The sequence below is a fragment of the Marmota marmota genome, unplaced genomic scaffold, assembly GCF_001458135.2.
Source record: "Marmota marmota marmota unplaced genomic scaffold, marMar, whole genome shotgun sequence".
In the NCBI taxonomy this organism is placed as follows: domain Eukaryota; kingdom Metazoa; phylum Chordata; class Mammalia; order Rodentia; family Sciuridae; genus Marmota; species Marmota marmota.
Genome location: NW_026000185.1, coordinates 7348352 through 7365326, shown reverse-complemented (window position 1 = coordinate 7365326; position 16975 = coordinate 7348352). Strand labels below are relative to the sequence as shown.

The 16975-nt window shown below is 55.7% G+C and overlaps 3 protein-coding genes and 1 non-coding gene across 7 annotated transcripts; 3 read left to right on the top strand and 1 right to left on the bottom strand.

Annotated features, from left to right (window-relative positions):
- Positions 1 to 315: 315 nt before the first annotated feature.
- Rnf151 (ring finger protein 151) lies at positions 316 to 4236 on the top strand. The gene is given in 6 exon segments (XM_015490606.2): positions 316 to 506; positions 747 to 1709; positions 2031 to 2176; positions 2463 to 2559; positions 3229 to 3689; positions 3691 to 4236. Coding segments are annotated over 5 exon segments (825 nt in total). The 5' UTR covers positions 316 to 506; positions 747 to 1625; the 3' UTR covers positions 3728 to 4236.
- On the top strand, positions 553 to 678 carry LOC125612435. The gene has a single exon (XR_007342797.1). It is a non-coding gene; the product is annotated as a small nucleolar RNA ACA64 (small nucleolar RNA).
- A 614-nt stretch (positions 4237 to 4850) lies between the features above and the next one.
- On the top strand, positions 4851 to 11315 carry Tbl3 (transducin beta like 3). 3 transcript variants are annotated; one of them, XM_048789374.1, is made up of 22 exons: positions 4851 to 5056; positions 6779 to 6830; positions 6916 to 7011; positions 7097 to 7144; positions 7243 to 7384; positions 7472 to 7556; positions 7639 to 7809; positions 7908 to 7983; positions 8070 to 8163; positions 8246 to 8427; positions 8518 to 8659; positions 8748 to 8806; positions 8895 to 8998; positions 9429 to 9576; positions 9663 to 9893; positions 9965 to 10035; positions 10116 to 10272; positions 10346 to 10404; positions 10565 to 10668; positions 10763 to 10845; positions 10948 to 11106; positions 11182 to 11315. In XM_048789374.1, the coding sequence occupies exons 1-22, from the start codon at positions 5016 to 5018 to the stop codon at positions 11251 to 11253; spliced, it is 2376 nt and encodes a 791-aa protein (XP_048645331.1). In that variant the 5' UTR covers positions 4851 to 5015; the 3' UTR covers positions 11254 to 11315. The 3 variants fall into 3 exon arrangements, with proteins under 3 accessions (XP_048645331.1, XP_015346415.1, XP_015346416.1); XM_015490929.2 differs by having other exon boundaries at positions 4852 to 5056; positions 10763 to 10834; XM_015490930.2 differs by lacking the exon at positions 4851 to 5056 and adding an exon at positions 5093 to 5244 and having other exon boundaries at positions 10763 to 10834.
- Positions 11316 to 11423: 108 nt separating this feature from the next.
- Noxo1 (NADPH oxidase organizer 1) lies at positions 11424 to 13645 on the bottom strand. Of its 2 annotated transcripts, XM_015490938.2 has the most exons (8): positions 13342 to 13477; positions 13171 to 13251; positions 12948 to 13023; positions 12683 to 12860; positions 12364 to 12545; positions 12171 to 12284; positions 11900 to 12017; positions 11424 to 11819 (listed from the first exon to the last, which is right to left on the bottom strand). In XM_015490938.2, the coding sequence occupies exons 1-8, from the start codon at positions 13405 to 13407 to the stop codon at positions 11594 to 11596; spliced, it is 1041 nt and encodes a 346-aa protein (XP_015346424.2). In that variant the 5' UTR covers positions 13408 to 13477; the 3' UTR covers positions 11424 to 11593. The 2 variants fall into 2 exon arrangements, with proteins under 2 accessions (XP_015346424.2, XP_048645335.1); XM_048789378.1 differs by lacking the exon at positions 13171 to 13251 and having other exon boundaries at positions 13342 to 13645.
- Between the last annotated feature and the right edge of the window lie 3330 nt (positions 13646 to 16975).

The following is a 16975-nucleotide window of genomic DNA, read 5'->3' as shown; positions in this document are numbered from 1 at the left end:
GGGACCTCCCGCTGCACCGGCGTCATCCGCCATTTGCTGCACCAAGAGACAAGAACCAGCCAATTAGCGGGGAGCTGCCTCTGTAGCAGCGTGGGAAATCCAGACACCGCGCATCGAGTCTGAAGATGCGATCGTGCGGGCTTGGCCCCGGCCATCCGATGTCCGCGGATCGCCAAGGCCCGCGCCGCGTCCCGCCATAGTTAATAAAACTACTCACGTGTTTTTTCCAGAGAAGAAGAAAGAACCTGTCTCGGAAGGCGCTTTTATAGCAGGCCAAAAACCGCGAGATCTCGGGAGCCTCGCCCCGAGTGGCCCTAGCACCGCGAGGCGGCTACGATTGGCTCCACGGCGCCCCGCCCTCGCCGCACTCTGCATGCGCCTGCGCATCAGCTCTTGCCGCAATCCGGGCATGCGCGGCGGGCGGCTGGGCGGACCCGTATAAAAGCGCGCGCCTCCGTCCCGCGGCCTTTCGCGGATGCCGGGAGCGTGTGATTTCTTTCGTTTTGGTGGGTCCGATTTGCTCGCCTGTCCGCAGGTAGCCTAGAGACCGGCGTTGGTTGAAAATCACCCTCGGCGCTGGCGGTGGCCGTGGATGAGATTCGGCGCCCAGAGCCTCCAGGGGCCTCAGCTCGCCGCCCACTACCAGTGTGGAAAGGCGAAACCCAGGCCCCGACATCCCCGCTGCGGCTACTCGCGCGGTTATATCCCTGGCCAATCATCCCTGACCCCATCTTCTCTCTCCGCAGGACACGGATCTCCCGGAGAACTTGAGGCCGACGCCGCCAGGACCTTGGGGGGTCGTGGGAGAGATCGGTGGTCCCGCGTTTCAAATAAAGCTGTTTAACTCGGGATGTGTGGACGTTCTTGGGGTCTCCTACCTGCCGGAAAATCGAGCCCTAGTAGTGCGTTTCTTCCCGGGCTAGCCAAACTGCTTTCGGATATCACAAATGTAGGGCTTAGGCACGTGATTCTTAGGTGTCAGCCAGATTGGGACCCCTGGTCTGCCTGTGCAGTGGAGTGAATTTATCAATCCTTAACAGTGGTGCTCAACCTACATGAGCATGCATCTCTCTTCTCAGGCCTGCACAGATGATAAACACTGGAAGAGAACTAGCTGGTTCCCGGTGATTTAGTTCTCTCTGCTATGGAGAACCAATTGATCAACATCTGAAGACCCTAAGCTTTTGGAGTTCTCAGTGCCTGGGCAGCACCATCTGAGAAAGGTGCAGCTGTCCCTGTGATCCTACTGACCTTGGGGAAACAACTCTTAAAGAGTCTAGCTTCTCTGTGCAAACCTGCTCTGGGACCAGATGTCAGCCAACATAGAGGGTCAGTGGGTGTCCACACCTGAGTTGGGGCTGCCCTAGTGTTTACATTCACTTTGGGCAGTACAGGGCTACTTGCTTTCCCAGCAGGCCCTGGACCAGAGTTGGTTTTGGGTTTTTTGTTTGTTTTACATATGTTTAGTTGTAGATGGACACAGTACTTTTATCTTACTTATTCATAATATGGTGCTGAGAATCAAACGCAGTGCCTCATATGCTAGGCAAGCGCTCTACCATTGAGCCACAGCCTCAGCTCTAGACCAGAGTTTTGATTGGCCTGAGCTGAACAATGCCACTGTGATGTCGGCCCACACCTGCTGTGAAATGGAGGCTCCCAAGCCCCGGGCATCAGTGGAGCTGCCTGCCGTCCAGATACAGATCATGGTAAGCCTAAGGCCCTCATTTTTCCAGCCCTAAGATTTATGCCAAGCTATCAGGGATTGACCCCATTCCTCAATCAGAAATGCTGGGCAGTGGGTTACAGCCCCTACAAGGAATGAGGAAACCTCTGGGTCAAACTTAGAGCCATCTCTGCTTCTCCAGCTAGGGATTGGTGGTCCTGGGGAAACCTTGACCCTCATGGCTGTCTTCTACATGAAGAGAGTTCTCATGTGGCGTACCTACCCACCCAAACACTTGGGTATGTGGGGTGGGGGGGCCAGAACCTGGTGCCTGCCAGCTCTGATGCAGGTTTGACCTTTGCAGAGTGGCGGGTATGATCTCAACCTCTTTGCCAGCCCTCCCGACTGCAACTTCCTGTGCTCCGTCTGCCATGGGGTTCTCAAGAGGCCAGTAAGGTTGCCATGTAGCCACATCTTCTGCAAAAAGTGCATCCTCCGGTGGCTAGCCAGGTGCCACTGGGAACCCAAGGGACTGGGAGGGCAGGTGTGAAGCCACTCCTGTGGTCCAGAGCCCAGACTTAGTCCTAAGTCTGCTGAACACTGGGTTCCAATAGCCACAAGATGCTAAAATGTGTGGGTCTCCTAACCCTGTAGTGTTAACAGGTCCCAGCCTTGGGGACCCCCTTATACCTCCTCCAGCTAGAGAGACCATTTGGGTCACCCCTTGAAGATCTGTCCCTACGGTCATGTCACTCTGCTTCCTTCTCACCTCACACACACACTTGCCTCCTTCCAGACAAAACACCTGTCCATGCTGCAGGAAAGAGGTGAAAAGGAAAAAGATGGTCCATGTGAATAAACTCCGGAAAACCATTGGCCACCTAGAAGTCAAGGTAGCTCAAAGTACCCACTCCCATCACCCTTGGGTGGGGCAAAGCCAGGGCCAAGCATGCCATCTTCAAAGAAAACCAAGTGCAGCCCAGGCATCAGCAGACCTGGCTAAGTTTGAGTCATATACTACTTACCTGTGTGACCTTGGGCAATTTACTTAACTTTTCTGAGCCCTTGGAGCCTCAACTATAAAATGGGGATTCTAGAGAATTTTCAGTGAAGTGCCAGGTGTATGGGCTTAAGTCTCCAACCCCTGATTTTACAGATGAGGAAACCAAGGTTTAAAAAAAAAAAAAAATGCCCCGGGTTGGGAATGTAGCTCAGTATTAGAGTGCTTCCTCAGCATATGCGAAGCCTGGGTTCAAACCCCAGCACCACTACCACCCACACAAAACAAAAAGTGTGGCAAACATACCAGACTAACCCAGCTATACACGTCCCTGTTCAAGACTCGGGCCTCTAAACACCAAAGTTCTTCCCTCCTACCCATCTGTTCTGGAAGCAGAAAAGCTTGGGAGGTTCCTAGTCTCCTGGTTCTTGGTCAATGGTCAGATACCAAATGGGAGGAGAGGGTGGGGGCCAGGGAAGAGCCAGCTGGCAAATTCCCAGCCTGGCCTGGTCTGGCAGGGCCCAGCTAGGTTCGCTCACATGGAGGTTTCTCACACCCCCAGTGCAAGAACGCTGAGGCTGGCTGTTTGGTGACATGCCCCCTGGCCCATCGCAAGGGGCATCAGGACTCATGCCCCTTTGAGCTGATGGCCTGCCCCAACGAAGGCTGCTCTGCGCGAGTGCCACGTGGGGACCTGGCTGAGCACCAGCAGCACTGCCAGCAAGGTGGTGAGCAGCTTTGCCTCTTGGGCTGCGGGGCCACCTTGGGCCCAGCTGAACGTGCACGCCATAACTGCTACCGAGAACTACGCGAGGCCTGGAGCGAGCGCCAGGAGCGCAGCCGGACTCTGCTGCTAAGTCTGCTGCGGCGTGTGCGCCGGGTGCACCGCACCACCAACCTCATCCGCCGGCAACTGGCCCAGCTAGGCAACTTCCTGGAGGAGGATGACGCCCTGCTCCTGGGCACTGTGCAGGAGGCTGAGGCCACCCCAGTGGGCAGTACTGACGCTGAGGTGTGGGGGTCACAGGGCCAGCGTGCCTTGTAAATACAAGGGCAAATAAATGCTGAGCCCAGGCCGGGCCTATCTCACCGCCTCTGTGCCTGCTAGCCTCATACCCTGTGCCCATTCCCCAGGCCCCCTTGCTCTTCATTTGTCTTATTTCATTTCTCTCAATGTCTCTTCTCCCAATCTCAACTCCAGTTGCTTCCTATCAATTTGTTTTATCAGTTTTGTAGCCTGTAGCATGAATGGCTCAAAATCGTTAACTCAGTAAAAGCCAGTTCCTCAGTAGCTCAGGAGGACCTGCACCCTCTCTGCACTCCTGTCCTTTAAGAATATCCTCTGGGGTTGGAATATAGCTCAGTGAACTAGCACCGGGAGGCCCTGGATTCAATCCCTAGCACCACAGTCTCCTGTGCAATGGCTCCCTTAGCCACACTGACCTCTGCACCCCTAAGCAGTGGCTGTCCCTCTGTCCGAAACACGATCTCCAAAAAACTGCTTTACTTCAATTGCTCCGGTGCCCCCTTCTCAATGAAGCCTTCTGCACTGCCCCCATTTAAAACTGCACTTATGCCCTCTGCCTAATCCCTTGCTAACCTACATTTGCAAAACCCTAGCCTTTAAACTGGTGTAATTATCCCCTTCTTCCCAGACCAGCTCTTGCCCCCACTGCTGCCCACTGGAGAGCTACTCCAGGGCAGGAAATTTTTCTTCCTGGGGTCTCCAAGGGCCTAAGGCAGTGTTTTTCATACAGAAGGTACTCATAAATTATATTTGAATGTCTCTGGAATTACCCAATTAGTGCGTTTATCCGAAGCACTTATATGGATTGAGCCCACCGTGCAGAAACTGGCTCTTGGCTCTGGCTCTATCCAAAAAAAGGGGAGGAAACACTTTCGAATGCCTGCCCCACTCGCTAAGTTGCTCAGGCTGGTCTCCAACTTGCGATCCTCCTGCCTCTGCCTCTGCCTGAGTCGCTGAGATTACAAGCATGTGCCACCACGCCCACGCCATGGAAGTTTCTTAGTCCTCAATACCAAAAAATAAACTTCCATAAATAAGCAACGTCACGGGCAACCGGAGCACACTACCTATTTCCTTTGCCAGGGTTGCGCCCCTCCACACCCCACCCTTTAGACCGGAAATTCGCCGGCTCCGGCTTCCGTTTCCGGACGCAGCAGCAGCAGCTACTGCCCACGGCAAAGATGGCATCTGGTGCGCTGTGCTGATGGCGTCACAGTAGTCGCGGACGGTGACACCATCAGCAGCGCGACGGGAGTGAGGAGTGGCGCGCCGGTCTCTCTCACGAGGCGGCGGCGGGTCCTGGCGGCAGGGACGGCGGCGACATGGCTGAGGCCGCGTCCGGAGTGAGCCGCTTCAAGGCGAAGTAAGCCCAGCGCGGGAGACGGGTTCCCTGCCGGAGTAACGGAAGCGTCCGCGGCTGGCCGAGCGCGCGTTCGGGTCGGAGAGGCACCCTGCCTGTGGAGTCGCGGGCCAGGCTGCGGTGGTAGCAGCAGGACGGTCGGCACCGCCTGCCATGGGGAAGGGCGGCAGACCCGGCGCAGCGAGCGTCGGGTATCTAAAGAGGAGCCAGTTTCAGGGGCGTGGAGTGGGGACGAGGCGCCCCGCGGGGAAGGGGCGAGCTGAGCGCCTGTCGGCGCAGGGCCGGGTGGTCACGGGAGACGGGAACCACCTGTGGTCCGGCTTCTCCCCGGAGCCGGAAGACAGGAGGTGGGTGGGCCGCGGTGCCAGGGTCCCTGAGTCCGGTTCTCATTCAGTTCCCCAGCTTGTGCTGCACAGCGACAGCTAGAGCTCAGTGCCTGTGACACACAGCTTCATGGCACAGATCATTTCCATCCGTGCCTCCGGGGATTGAGTTGTGACAAGCACCAGCAAAGGAAAGGTTGTGCTGGCAGCACTTCTGTTGGGGGATATCTGGGTTCAGAGAATAGGATTGGTTCCATCTTGTCAAGCTGGCTTCCCAGAAGAGAATTTAGCTGCGTGTTGGAATCTGGGGGAACCCTGGTCATATGCAAGAAGCAGAGGACCTGTCCCAAGGGCTGGGCCAGGAGAATGAGGCGGCAGTGTGGACTGTGAGAGGAAAAGTTTGCAGGAGCAAGGTTTGGAAACATGTAAAGAAAAAGAAGGTTTTAAGTAGGGCTGTGACATAATCGGTTGTTTTTAAAAATAACTGGTATCACCAGACACAATGGTAGACTAGGAAGGCTGAGACAGGAGGATTGGAAGTTTGAGGCCAGCTTCAGCAACTTATCAAGGTTCTGAGCAACTTAGTGAGACCCTGTCTCAAAAATAAAAAGTGGTGGACTCTGGGTTCAATCCCCAATACCAAAAATGATGATGATGATGATGACCACAACAACAACAACAACAACTGGCATCAGGGCATGGTGGCCACCAATTCAGGAGGCTGAAGCAGGAGGATCACAAGTAACTCAGGGAGACCCTGTCTCAATAAAAAGGCTGGGGATGTAGCTTAGTGGTAGAGTGCCCCTGGGATCAGTTCTCCCAGTGCTACAGGAATGGGAGAATAACTGGCAGCATGATTGAGAGAGTAGGTAGGGTGCCCAGAAGAGAGACTGGAACTGCTATCCAGGGGAGACTGCAATACCCTGGACCAGGGTGGAGGCCGTAGAGAGGGAGGAGGCCATAGAGAGGGAAAGAAGAAGACAGCATGAGCGAGGTCACAGAAGTGATACCTGCCTGGAGAGTGAGATCAGGTGAGGCTGGGCCTACAGGAGGGATCCAGGATGGAGAAGGGGTGTGCTGAACTTCAGGAGTGAAGACTGGAGAGGTGGCACCCTAGGTCCTACAACCCACAGGGGACCCCCAAGGCCCCTACTTAGGAGACTGGGCTGCCTGGCTGCATTCACCTGAGTCAGGCCCACCTCTCCATGCTGCAGGACCCCACATGGATCACTAATCAGCGCTGGGTCTCAACCTGTCTGTAACACAGGGGTAGGAACACCCACCCACAGAAAGATGCCCAGGAGTTCCACAAGGGAAGGGGTTTGGGACAGCACCCAGCACAGGGCTAGGCACTGGGGGCTAAGGGGGTGGCAGTTCTTTACTCACCTGGTTCTCTTTCCAGCTATGCTATTGAGCGCAAGATGGAACCTTTCTACAAGGGCGGGAAAGTACAGGTACCAGCTCCAGGGACAGGTGGGGTGGTGGATGGGGCAGGCAGCAGGTGCCCAGCATTGCCTTGATTGAGACCCCTGTGTCCAGCTGGACCAGCCTGGCCAGCACCTCTTCTGCGTCTGTGGTACCAGAGTCAACATCCTGGATGTGGCCTCAGGGGCTGTACTAAGGAGCCTGGAGCAGGTAAGGGCAGGTAAACAGGTGGGAGGGGGAGGTAGAAGGGGCAGCCCTTTCTCATGGTGCTGTGTGCTCTTGTGCTTTCCCTCAGGAGGACCAAGAAGACATCACTGCCTTTGACCTCAGCCCGGATGATGAGGCACGTGGGGCAGGGGTGGGAAGTGAGCTCTGTGGCCTCCCTCCCACATTGCACGTGGACAGAAAGCTCACCTGCCAGCTGAACTGCACATTCCCCAGGTGCTGGTGACAGCCAGCCGGGCACTGCTGCTGGCTCAGTGGGCCTGGCGAGAGGGCAGCATTACCCGCCTATGGAAGGCAGTACACACTGCTCCTGTGGCAACCATGGCCTTTGATCCCACCTCCACACTGCTAGCCACAGGTAGGGCCTCAGCTGGGCAGGTGGGCCAGAGGGCACAGGGCAGGGCCTTTGGACACACCAGCTCCCTTACTTCAAATGTTCCTGCAGGTGGTTGCGATGGGGCTGTGCGTGTCTGGGATGTCGTACGGCACTATGGGACACACCACCTTCGGGGCTCTCCTGGAGTTGTGCAGTGAGTTGGGGCAGTGGAGAGTGGGTGGACAGAGGCACCACCTTTGGGCAGCACAACTCACCCATCCCCCACCTGCCTGCAGTTTGGTGGCCTTCCACCCGGATCCCACTCGCCTGCTGCTCTTCTCTTCAGCCGCAGACGCTGCCATCCGCGTGTGGTCACTGCAGGACCGCTCGTGCCTGGCTGTGCTAACTGCCCACTATAGTGCTGTCACCTCACTGACCTTTAGTGCTGATGGCCATACCATGCTCAGGTCAGTGGCAGACCATGCAAGCCCTGGGAGGAAGTGAGGGCTCAAGACAGTGGGAACTGAGAATGGACTCTGGAACTAAAGGGGCTTTCTCTCCACAGCTCTGGACGTGACAAGATCTGCATTCTCTGGGACCTTCACAGCTGCAAGGCCACAAGGACTGTGCCAGTGTTTGAGGTGGGGGCACCTGTAGAGAGGGCCAGTGAGTTGGACAGGGGATTGATGGGGGAATGGCAGCAGTCTTTGACCCAGCTCATCCCCAGAGTGTGGAGGCTGCTGTGCTGTTGCCTGAGGAGCCAGTTCCTACACTGGGTATGAAGAATTCAGGCCTGCATTTCCTGACTGCTGGTGACCAAGGTGTGTGGGGCTGGCCACAGGCTGACCACAAGAGCTAGGGGAGGCCTGCAAGACTGATAGCAGCCCCTCTCCCACTGCACAGGCACACTGCGCGTGTGGGAGGCAGCTTCTGGGCAGTGTGTATACACCCAACCACAGCTGCCAGGCCCTGGGCAGGAACTGACCCACTGTGCCCTGGCCCGCACTGCTGGACTACTCCTCAGTGTCACTGCCGACCACAACCTACTACTCTATGAGGCACAGTCCCTGCAGCTGCAGAAGCAGGTGAGTGCCTGTCCCTGGAGCCCAGGGCTGGAGACACCAAGCAGCTCTCCACTCCACACAAGTCCCTGCTTACGTTCTTGCCTCCCACAGTTTGCTGGCTACAGCGAGGAGGTATTGGATGTCCGGTTCCTTGGGCCCAAGGACTCCCACATTGTTGTGGCTTCCAATAGCCCTTGCCTAAAAGTATTTGAGCTGCAGACATCAGCCTGCCAGATCCTCCATGGCCACACAGGCAAGTGGAGCTCATGATACTGGGTTTGATTGCCTCCTCACCCTACTGCCTTTTTGCCATATTGACTTCTGACCACTCTTCCCATCAGACATTGTCCTGGCCCTGGATGTTTTCCGGAAGGGGTGGCTCTTTGCCAGCTGTGCCAAGGTAAGGCCTCCTGAAATGTGGAGGTGCAGGGGAAGCCAAAGCAATAGGACCACGGCCCAGCTTCTTTCCTCAACTCTTCCCATCCCAGGATCAAAGTGTCCGAGTCTGGAGGATGAACAAAGCTGGCCAGGTGGCCTGTGTGGCCCAGGGCTCTGGGCACACACACAGTGTGGGCACCATCTGCTGCTCCAGGTAGTGGGACAGGGCTGGATCCAGGAATATTAGAGGAGATGGAGGCTCAGGCCTACTAATGGGGTTCCATTTCAGGGAGGGGAAGGTGGTGGCTTTGACCTTACTCTGAGATTCTAGGCCAGAAGTGGAATAGAGATCAGGTCCAGAGAACCCCAGGTTGTTATGGGCAGGGAATCCTCAGTAGTAGTCTTGGGACAAAGTGGACCAAGGAGGGAGTGAGTGGAGAATGAATGAACGAGGTTCAGGTGGAGAAAGGGATCCAGCATTTAAGACTGGGGTCCATTTGCAAGGGGTGGACTAGAGGTATTTGGGGCAATGCCCTGGGACCACCTCTACTCTGGGCCTTGGTGTGGCAGGCCAGACCTGTGGTGTGCTGGCAGACAGTGCTGTCCAGCCTTAGGTGTCTCTCCTCTCCCCTGCTGGGCTCTAGGCTGAAGGAATCCTTCCTAGTGACAGGCAGCCAGGACTGTACCGTGAAGTTGTGGCCCCTCCCAGAAGCTCTGCTATCCAAGAGCACTGCCCCAGACGGTAGCTCCATCGTCCTGCAGGCCCAGGCCACCCAGCGCTGCCATGACAAGGTGACCACATTGGACCCTGGGTGGAAACATGATTGAACCCTTGCTATGATAGAGGTCTGAGCTGCTGCCATCTGCTCTCTCACCAGGACATCAACAGCGTGGCTGTCGCCCCCAATGACAAGCTGCTGGCCACAGGCTCTCAGGACCGCACAGCCAAGCTGTGGGCTCTGCCACAGTGCCAGTTACTGGGTGTATTCTCTGGCCACCGGCGTGGCCTCTGGTGTGTCCAGTTCTCACCCATGGACCAGGTGCTGGCCACAGCCTCAGCTGATGGCACCATCAAGCTCTGGGCATTGCAGGATTTTAGCTGTCTCAAGGTAAGCAGCGTCCCCTGGCCTGTTCCCTCCCATCTGTTGCAACCTCACATCCTCCCCACACCTCCCCACAGACATTTGAGGGGCATGATGCTTCAGTACTGAAGGTAGCCTTTGTGAGCCGTGGCACACAGCTGCTATCTAGGTGAGACACTGGGCACAGGTGGGGTGGGGCAGGGTGGTAGGCAGGCCCCTACAGTCAGCCCTTCCCAATCCCAAACCCAGTGGTTCTGATGGGCTTGTGAAGCTTTGGACCATCAAGAATAACGAGTGTGTGCGGACACTGGATGCCCATGAAGACAAGGTCTGGGGGTTGCACTGTAGCCAGCTGGATGACCGCGCCCTCACTGGGGCCAGCGACTCCTGTGTCATTCTGTGGAAGGTTGTGGGCCCTGAGGGGCAAGGGTGGGCTGGGGGCCATCTTGGGGGTTTGTCTGACCCTCATATGATCCCAGGATGTGACTGAGGCAGAACAGGCGGAGGAGCAAGCCAAGCGGGAGGAACACGTGGTTAAGTAAGTGGGTACCCAGTCCCAGCACCCCTGCTCTGTGGCACAGGGAAACAGGCTAGGTGGGTTCACTCCAGTGGGAACTCAGTCAGGCCCATGCCTATTGACTCCACCTTCAGCCCCAGCCAAGGTCCCTGAGTGGCCCTGTCCTTCCCTCCACCACCAGGCAGCAAGAGCTGGACAACCTGCTCCATGAGAAGCGGTATCTGCGGGCTCTAGGCCTGGCCATCTCCCTGGATCGGCCCCATACTGTGCTAACTGTTATCCAGGGTCAGTACCTGCTGCTCCAAGGGCAGGGGGCAGGAAATGGGACTCCGATGACTATTGATTCCCTTTCTGGAACTTGAGTGTCCTCCTCCCATAGCCATCCGCAGAGACCCTGAGGCCTGTGAGAAGTTGGAAGCCACCATGCTGAGATTGAGGCGAGACCAGAAAGGTCCTGAGCAGGCAGGAAAGGGCCAGTTGGGGGTGGCCTGCTGGGCAGTGGCAGGAGCAGGGCAGGGTGGAATGGCTTGGGAGGCAGAGTGTGACTATCCCTGATGCCCACAGAGGCCCTGCTGCGCTTCTGTGTCACCTGGAACACCAACTCCCGGCACTGCCATGAAGCCCAGGCTGTGTTGGGTGTGCTACTGCAACACGAACCCCCTGAAGAGCTGCTGTCCTACCAGGGTGTGCGTGCTGCACTGGAGGCCCTACTGCCCTACACTGGTATGTGGGCATGGCCAGGGCCAGGGGCGGTCTTGTGGGTGCCTGGACCTTCTGACCTCCTTCTGTCCTCCCCAGAACGGCACTTTCAGAGGCTTAGCCGGACTCTGCAGGCAGCCACCTTCTTGGACTTCCTATGGCACAACATGAAGCTATCCCCTCTCTCTGCTACCCCCACAGCCCTCTGAGACACATAAAGATGTACTTTTCTATCCTGCGTGTGGATCTGAGTTGCCAAGGTCCCTGGTGATGCACTTTAGCCCCTGATGGTCTCAACCCATGAGCCAGATCCTATACTGCCTCAGCAAAGAGAGACTGGATTGAGACATTCAGAAGTTTTTACTCAAAGGAAATGGGAAAGTGGACCCTCTTGACCTGCCAGATTGGGAGTCCCACCCTTACTTATCCAGTGCTGGGGAACTACTGTCAGCCACTCTTTGGGTCGGGATCATCGTACATTGCAAGTCTCCTGGCAGGGTCATATACACACTCATGGAGGGCCCAGGGGTCCTGGAGCCCTCCCCAGTGCCCTGCGGGTAATGGTACAGCAGCGGCTCTGGATGGCACTCAATGGCGGGCGGGTGGGCACAGCAGGGGGAGTAGTAGTGGCCTCCTCTGCCGTGTCCTCACCAAGTATCCCTGTCCCACTCAGGAGTGAACCCAGCCCTTCAGGCTGCAGCAGCACTGCTGGGAGCAGACCGGTCTTGCCACTATATCTGTGAAGGAAGACAGGGTTTGGTCAGGGAGTGGGGTGTCCCTGCTACTCTGGGCCCACCAAAGTCTTTCCCCTGCACACCTGCAGAGCCACCAGCCACGGTCTGAAGTTTGTAGCACACAAACTCGTGCCCCCACAGGCACTGAGAGCTCATCATCACGGCTGCCTTCATAGGCACGGGAAGCACAGAACTGGGTCCCTGGGGATGAGTGTTATTTATGGGTCACTGAAGCTGCAGCAATCAGAGTCCTACCTTCCTGTGGGCTTAGCTGTGGGCACCAGGCACTCTCTGGGCCCTTGCCACACATGGTCCATCATTGGTGGGCCTGGGGGAAGAGAATTGGGCTCATACCAATGGTTCCCAGGGTCAGGCCTGCCTTTTTGTCCTGGCTTAGGGCCACCTCCTCCAGGTAGGGAGCTGGAAACCAGGCTGTCTGTAGGTCCTCATTTTCCACCAGCCACCAACCTGTTTGAGAGTTGAGGGAGGGGATCAGATCCTAATGTCCACTCAGATTCAGAAGGCCACGGGTTCCTGTTGGCCCTACCTGAGGGGTGTCGCAGCAGCACATCCAGGCTTTCCTGGGCCCCTGCAAGGAAAGGCCTGCCCTGTGTATCCTGGGTGCGAAAGGGCTGCAGGCAGCGAAGCCTCTGAGCCTCCAGGCTGTGGATGGCAAGACTGTCGGTGGGTTGTGATAAAGGCTCCTCTGGGGCAGGCAGGATCACCAGGCTGAAAAGGGTAGCCCAAAGGTTGAGTGGTGGGAATGGGCCTGACACCCTAACCAGTCAACACAGCCTCCAGGCCTGCCTCTTCAAGGACTTGCCAACATGGGTGTGGGGGGGGGCGGGGCGGCGTAGGTTAGGCACCTTCCAGGAGGCAGCACGGGCTCCAGGTCCAGGGGTTGCGGTGCAAAGAAGTTGGTGAGTGCCAGGCTCCTAGATACCCGCTCAGCAGTGGCCAACAGCGCTTGTGCATAGGTATCCAGCAGCCGCAGGCGTGCTAGGCCACGGCCCATGCGCCCCCCTCGCACTAGCAGTGGTGTGTCTGTGGGCACAAGAAATATGGGCTGTGGTGTCCGGTCCTGCGCCAGGCTCTGCCTTCCCCGCTCCCCTGGGACCCTTGTGGCCTGACCAGGAAGCCTAGGAAGAATTCGGTCAGATCTCCGCAGCAGGCCCGCCTCCACCGGAAAGGTGTCCTTGAGGGTCTTCTGCAGGGAAGAGGGAGACATGAGACTACCAGAGCACAGTCCTTGGTAAGTTGGGGGTCCCTCTCGGGGATCACAGGGCTGGAAACCCAAAACGAGCAGGAACGGTCTCTGGTGGTTGCCTGGAGGCCTCGTTCCCAGGTCACCTACTTGGAGCTGTCTGAACTCGCCCCAGCTCCTGCGCACAAAGGTGTTGCTGCCGTCAGACCAGCGAAGGGAAAACGCGAACGTCTGGGGAGGAAAGGTGGGTACCTCGGAGGCTGGACCTGACACCCCCATCTTCTCCTCCCCCTTAGGACTAATGGAGACCCAATGCGGTACCTGGAGCCGCTGCACCTGCACCAGAGCCACCGCGCGCACAGACAACGGGTGCCGAGGGCTAGCCATTACTGGCTCGCCTGGCGTGATTCCGGAGTGTCGAGAGCAGGGGAGGATCACGCCGCCTACCTGACCTTCAGGGGGCTCCAGCAGCCGGAAGATTGGCTTGAGGGGAATTCCCGCAGGTGCTCTCAGCCAGGTGGCAGAGCTGCCACGCCTCTCCCCAGGTCTTTCCGCTTTCCGGGCTGTCTCCCAAGCCCAAGGCGGGAAGGAGGGTGGCCGGGGGAGGGGACAAAACCTGAAAAAGGGCGTTGGAGGGGCTAGGACCGCCACCTGGCACCCTCCCTCCTGAGTCTGACTCATCAAAGTGCCGCCTCCCCTGGCCCACTCGGCCTCTCCCCTCCCAGGGTGTACCCAATAGCCCTCTCTTTGAGTCACCTGTGGAGCTCTGCAGTTGTAGTCTGGAACCAAGGACCCGGTGCTTAGGGCTTCAAGTGCATTCTCTGGCTTAATTTTAATGTGGGAGAAGGAAAGGTCTCCATGTTCCCAAGTCAGAAGAGGAAACTTAAGATAAATGGATAATTACTATGAGTTTCTCTGAATAGGTTTAGGGAGGGACAGACCTCATAAGCCAAAGCCCAGGGGTTCTCTTACAGTGGGGAGACTTGGGGCAAGATAAAGAAAGTCCATCTTTTGGTGACTTCACTTGAGTATTGGGGAAGTGGTCACCAGGACTGTTTTGAGAGCCATCTCTGAATCCATGTCAACAACTTACTGTAAATATCATCTCTGTCATCAGGCCTATTTCCCTATCAGCTGGGGTGGAGGAAGCCCTATAATCCCTGGACAGAGGGCTCACCCAGGAACCTCACCTCTCTGGGCTGCTTCCTTATTGTGGAGATTTCCGGAGCCTGACCCACTCTGAAGCACAGAGGTTCTTCCTGGTGCTGGCATCAGGATTCCCCTACTCCAGGCCCTCCAGAGATTTAGTTTCTGGGTTATCCCTCTATGAAACTATTTTGGCCTCAATAAAGGGTCTTTGTGTGTCCATCCCACTAGGGCTCTTTTTGAACCCCTGGAAACTTCCCTAGTCTTAGCCCAGGCAATGAATATATGACAGTGGCAGAGTGCCTTGAGCTTGGCTGTCACCCTCCCTTCAACCTCAGCTGAGGGCATGCTAGCCTGGTGGGGTCCAGGGTAGGATAGCTCCTGCTCCCCTGTGTAGGAATCCAGCTTGACATGACTACTGCCATCTTGGTCATTAACTCCATCTTTCCTCCCCCACAACACTGTCATATATTCCAAATCCTACAGGATTAATGAAATCATTAAAATGGACAAAACTGGGCATGGTGGCACACATCCGTAATCCCATCTTTGGGATTATAATTCAAGGCCAGCCTGGGTAACTTAATGAGATCCTATCTCAAAAAAAATTTAAAAGCCTGTGGATGTAGCTCAGTGATAAGAGTGGCTCTGGGTTCAATCCCCAGCACCAGGAAAAAAACAATCTGTTTCCTGCCAGGCACTTAGGCCTGGACTATCTCTTAAATGCTTGAAAATTTTTGAGACAGCCCAGATACATTCAAGTTGGACTTGGGTTATCTTTGCTGTCTTGGATATTAAACCCTTTCCTTTGTCTGAGGATGCGGGAATCCTCCTGTCTTGCTTTTTCTGTCAGTCCCTAACAAACTTCACTTTGTGAAATCCTGGATTTGTCTCTCTCCCATCCAAGAACTAAGCAGGCCTGACCCCACTTACCTTCCTGTGGAGAGCCATTCTCACACGTGACTGGGCAACTCCTGGTTTGGGTCTGAGGCGCTCTGGCTAATCTGTGTCGGAGCTTTCCCGGCCCTCTCCTGATGAGAGAACCCGTCCGTGTGGGGGTGTGACTGACCACTGACCCCGGGGGCCAATCACTGACCCTGAGCTTGGAGTGCGGCCCCCCTCAACCTTCATTGGATGGAATTCTCCCCTGAATTTCTTGTTCCCCAATAAAAGGCTACTCCCTGGCGTGCTCGCTCTCTCTCTCTCCTGCTAGCCCTGAGTAATCCTTGCTGCCCTACAGGTGGTTCGAGGTTGGAGCCAGAGAGGGGAGCCGTCTCGGACCTGGTCATAGAAAAAGGTAACTGAGTCTGTGTGTTTTATTTCGATCTCGATAGTTAACTTTTATGCCAAGAACCTCATTAATGAAACCAATGCGCTGGCCGCATGGTGGAACCTTCCTAGATTGGAGATCAGGTACATTCATGGTGGTTCGGCCATAGATTTGTCTGCTTCTTTCTTCAGTCTCAGCACTCTGTCTTTAGTAACCAGATTTTTCAAAAACATCCTGGAACACAACAGAGAAGCTGGGGAAGTGTGGCGTATTCACAGCCATTGACCTTGAGGGATTCTGAGGCCCTCCTTCTGCACACTCCCACCAACTTTGGACCCTCTCCCCTTTTTCTTCCCTATAGCCCCTACCTTCTCTCATTTGGATAACTACAAAAGCTCCCATCACTGTGGATGGCAAGGGGTCCATCACCTCTAAGAAATCCATTCTCCACTGGGCATCATAGCTCATGCCTATAATCATAGCAACTCATGAGACTGAGGCAGAGGAACTGAAGTTCTAGTCCAGCAAGGGCAACTTAGTGAGACCTTGTCTAAAAATAAAAAAGGGCTGGGGATGCAGCTCAATAGCATAGTGCCCTTCAATCCTGCAAGACATTGTAAAATAAAAAGGGGCTGATGGTGATGTGATGTAGCCCAGTGATAGAGGACTCTAGGTTCAATCCCCAGGACCACCAAAAAAAAAAGGATGACGAGGAAAAGGAGGAAGGAAATCCAATCTTTGTCAAACAGACATGAGTTCAGATCAAAGTGCCCTGCGCGGAATCATCCAGCACCTTCCCACTGGTTTTTAAAATAAGTCTCAATTCCACTACAACCAACAAGAAACCTGGTTGACCCTGGCCCACCAGCAGATTTCCTTCAACCTCCTCCTCCCTAGAGGCCCATTCTGCTGGCCTTTCTTCTGCAAAATGCCAAAATCCCAGGCTTGTCCTCCAAGGGGCTGCTCAGCTAATTTCTCACTGGTCAGGCCTCTGCCTAAGGGTCCCCACCTCAGGGAGGTTTTCCATATTTCCCACACAACATGCATGGCCCACCACACAGTTTCAAGTGAACATTTATTGGTGTGACCTCTTTGAGTTTTTCCTGTCTTGGTCACTAAACTGTAAGCCAAGAAGGTCAGGAACAGCACCTTGTTCTGGATCCTGCCGGCTCCCTGGATCAGTGCTTGGGATAGAGTAGGTATTGCAGATACTTGTGGAATGAACAAATGAACGCATGGAGATAAGGGAATATCCGAGGCCACTGCCAAGTTGTTTTAACAATCCCTCTTGCAAGCCCTGCGCCGTGATGAACTCCTGAAATTTCGGGAGGATCGCAGGCTCGAGGCTGGCTTGGCCAATCTATGGAGACCCTGTCACTAAATGAAAAGGGCAGGGGTACAGCTCAGCGCTGGCGTGCAGGAGGGCCTGTGTTCAATATCCAGTACAGCAAAACAAAGCAACCTTTAACCAGGCCGTAGGATGCGGAGGACAGTAGGCAGGCGCTTCCGGACCCGCGGCCGCGGCCCAACACCGCGTGG

Bases quoted from the DNA above. Each gene is read 5' to 3' on its own strand.
- Tbl3 (XM_015490929.2), top strand. From the start codon at position 5,016: ATGGCTGAGGCCGCGTCCGGAGTGAGCCGCTTCAAGGCGAA. The intron at 5,057-6,778 runs GTAAGCCCAGCG...TTCTCTTTCCAG, and splicing joins GTGAGCCGCTTCAAGGCGAA to CTATGCTATTGAGCGCAAGA. The intron at 6,831-6,915 runs GTACCAGCTCCA...CCCTGTGTCCAG, and splicing joins ACAAGGGCGGGAAAGTACAG to CTGGACCAGCCTGGCCAGCA.
- Noxo1 (XM_015490938.2), bottom strand. From the start codon at position 13,407: ATGGCTAGCCCTCGGCACCCGTTGTCTGTGCGCGCGGTGGCTCTGGTG. The intron at 13,024-13,170 runs GTAGGTGACCTG...TCTTCCCTGCAG, and splicing joins GCGAGTTCAGACAGCTCCAA to AAGACCCTCAAGGACACCTT. The intron at 12,285-12,363 runs GTAGGGCCAACA...ACTCTCAAACAG, and splicing joins GCTGCTGCGACACCCCTCAG to GTTGGTGGCTGGTGGAAAAT.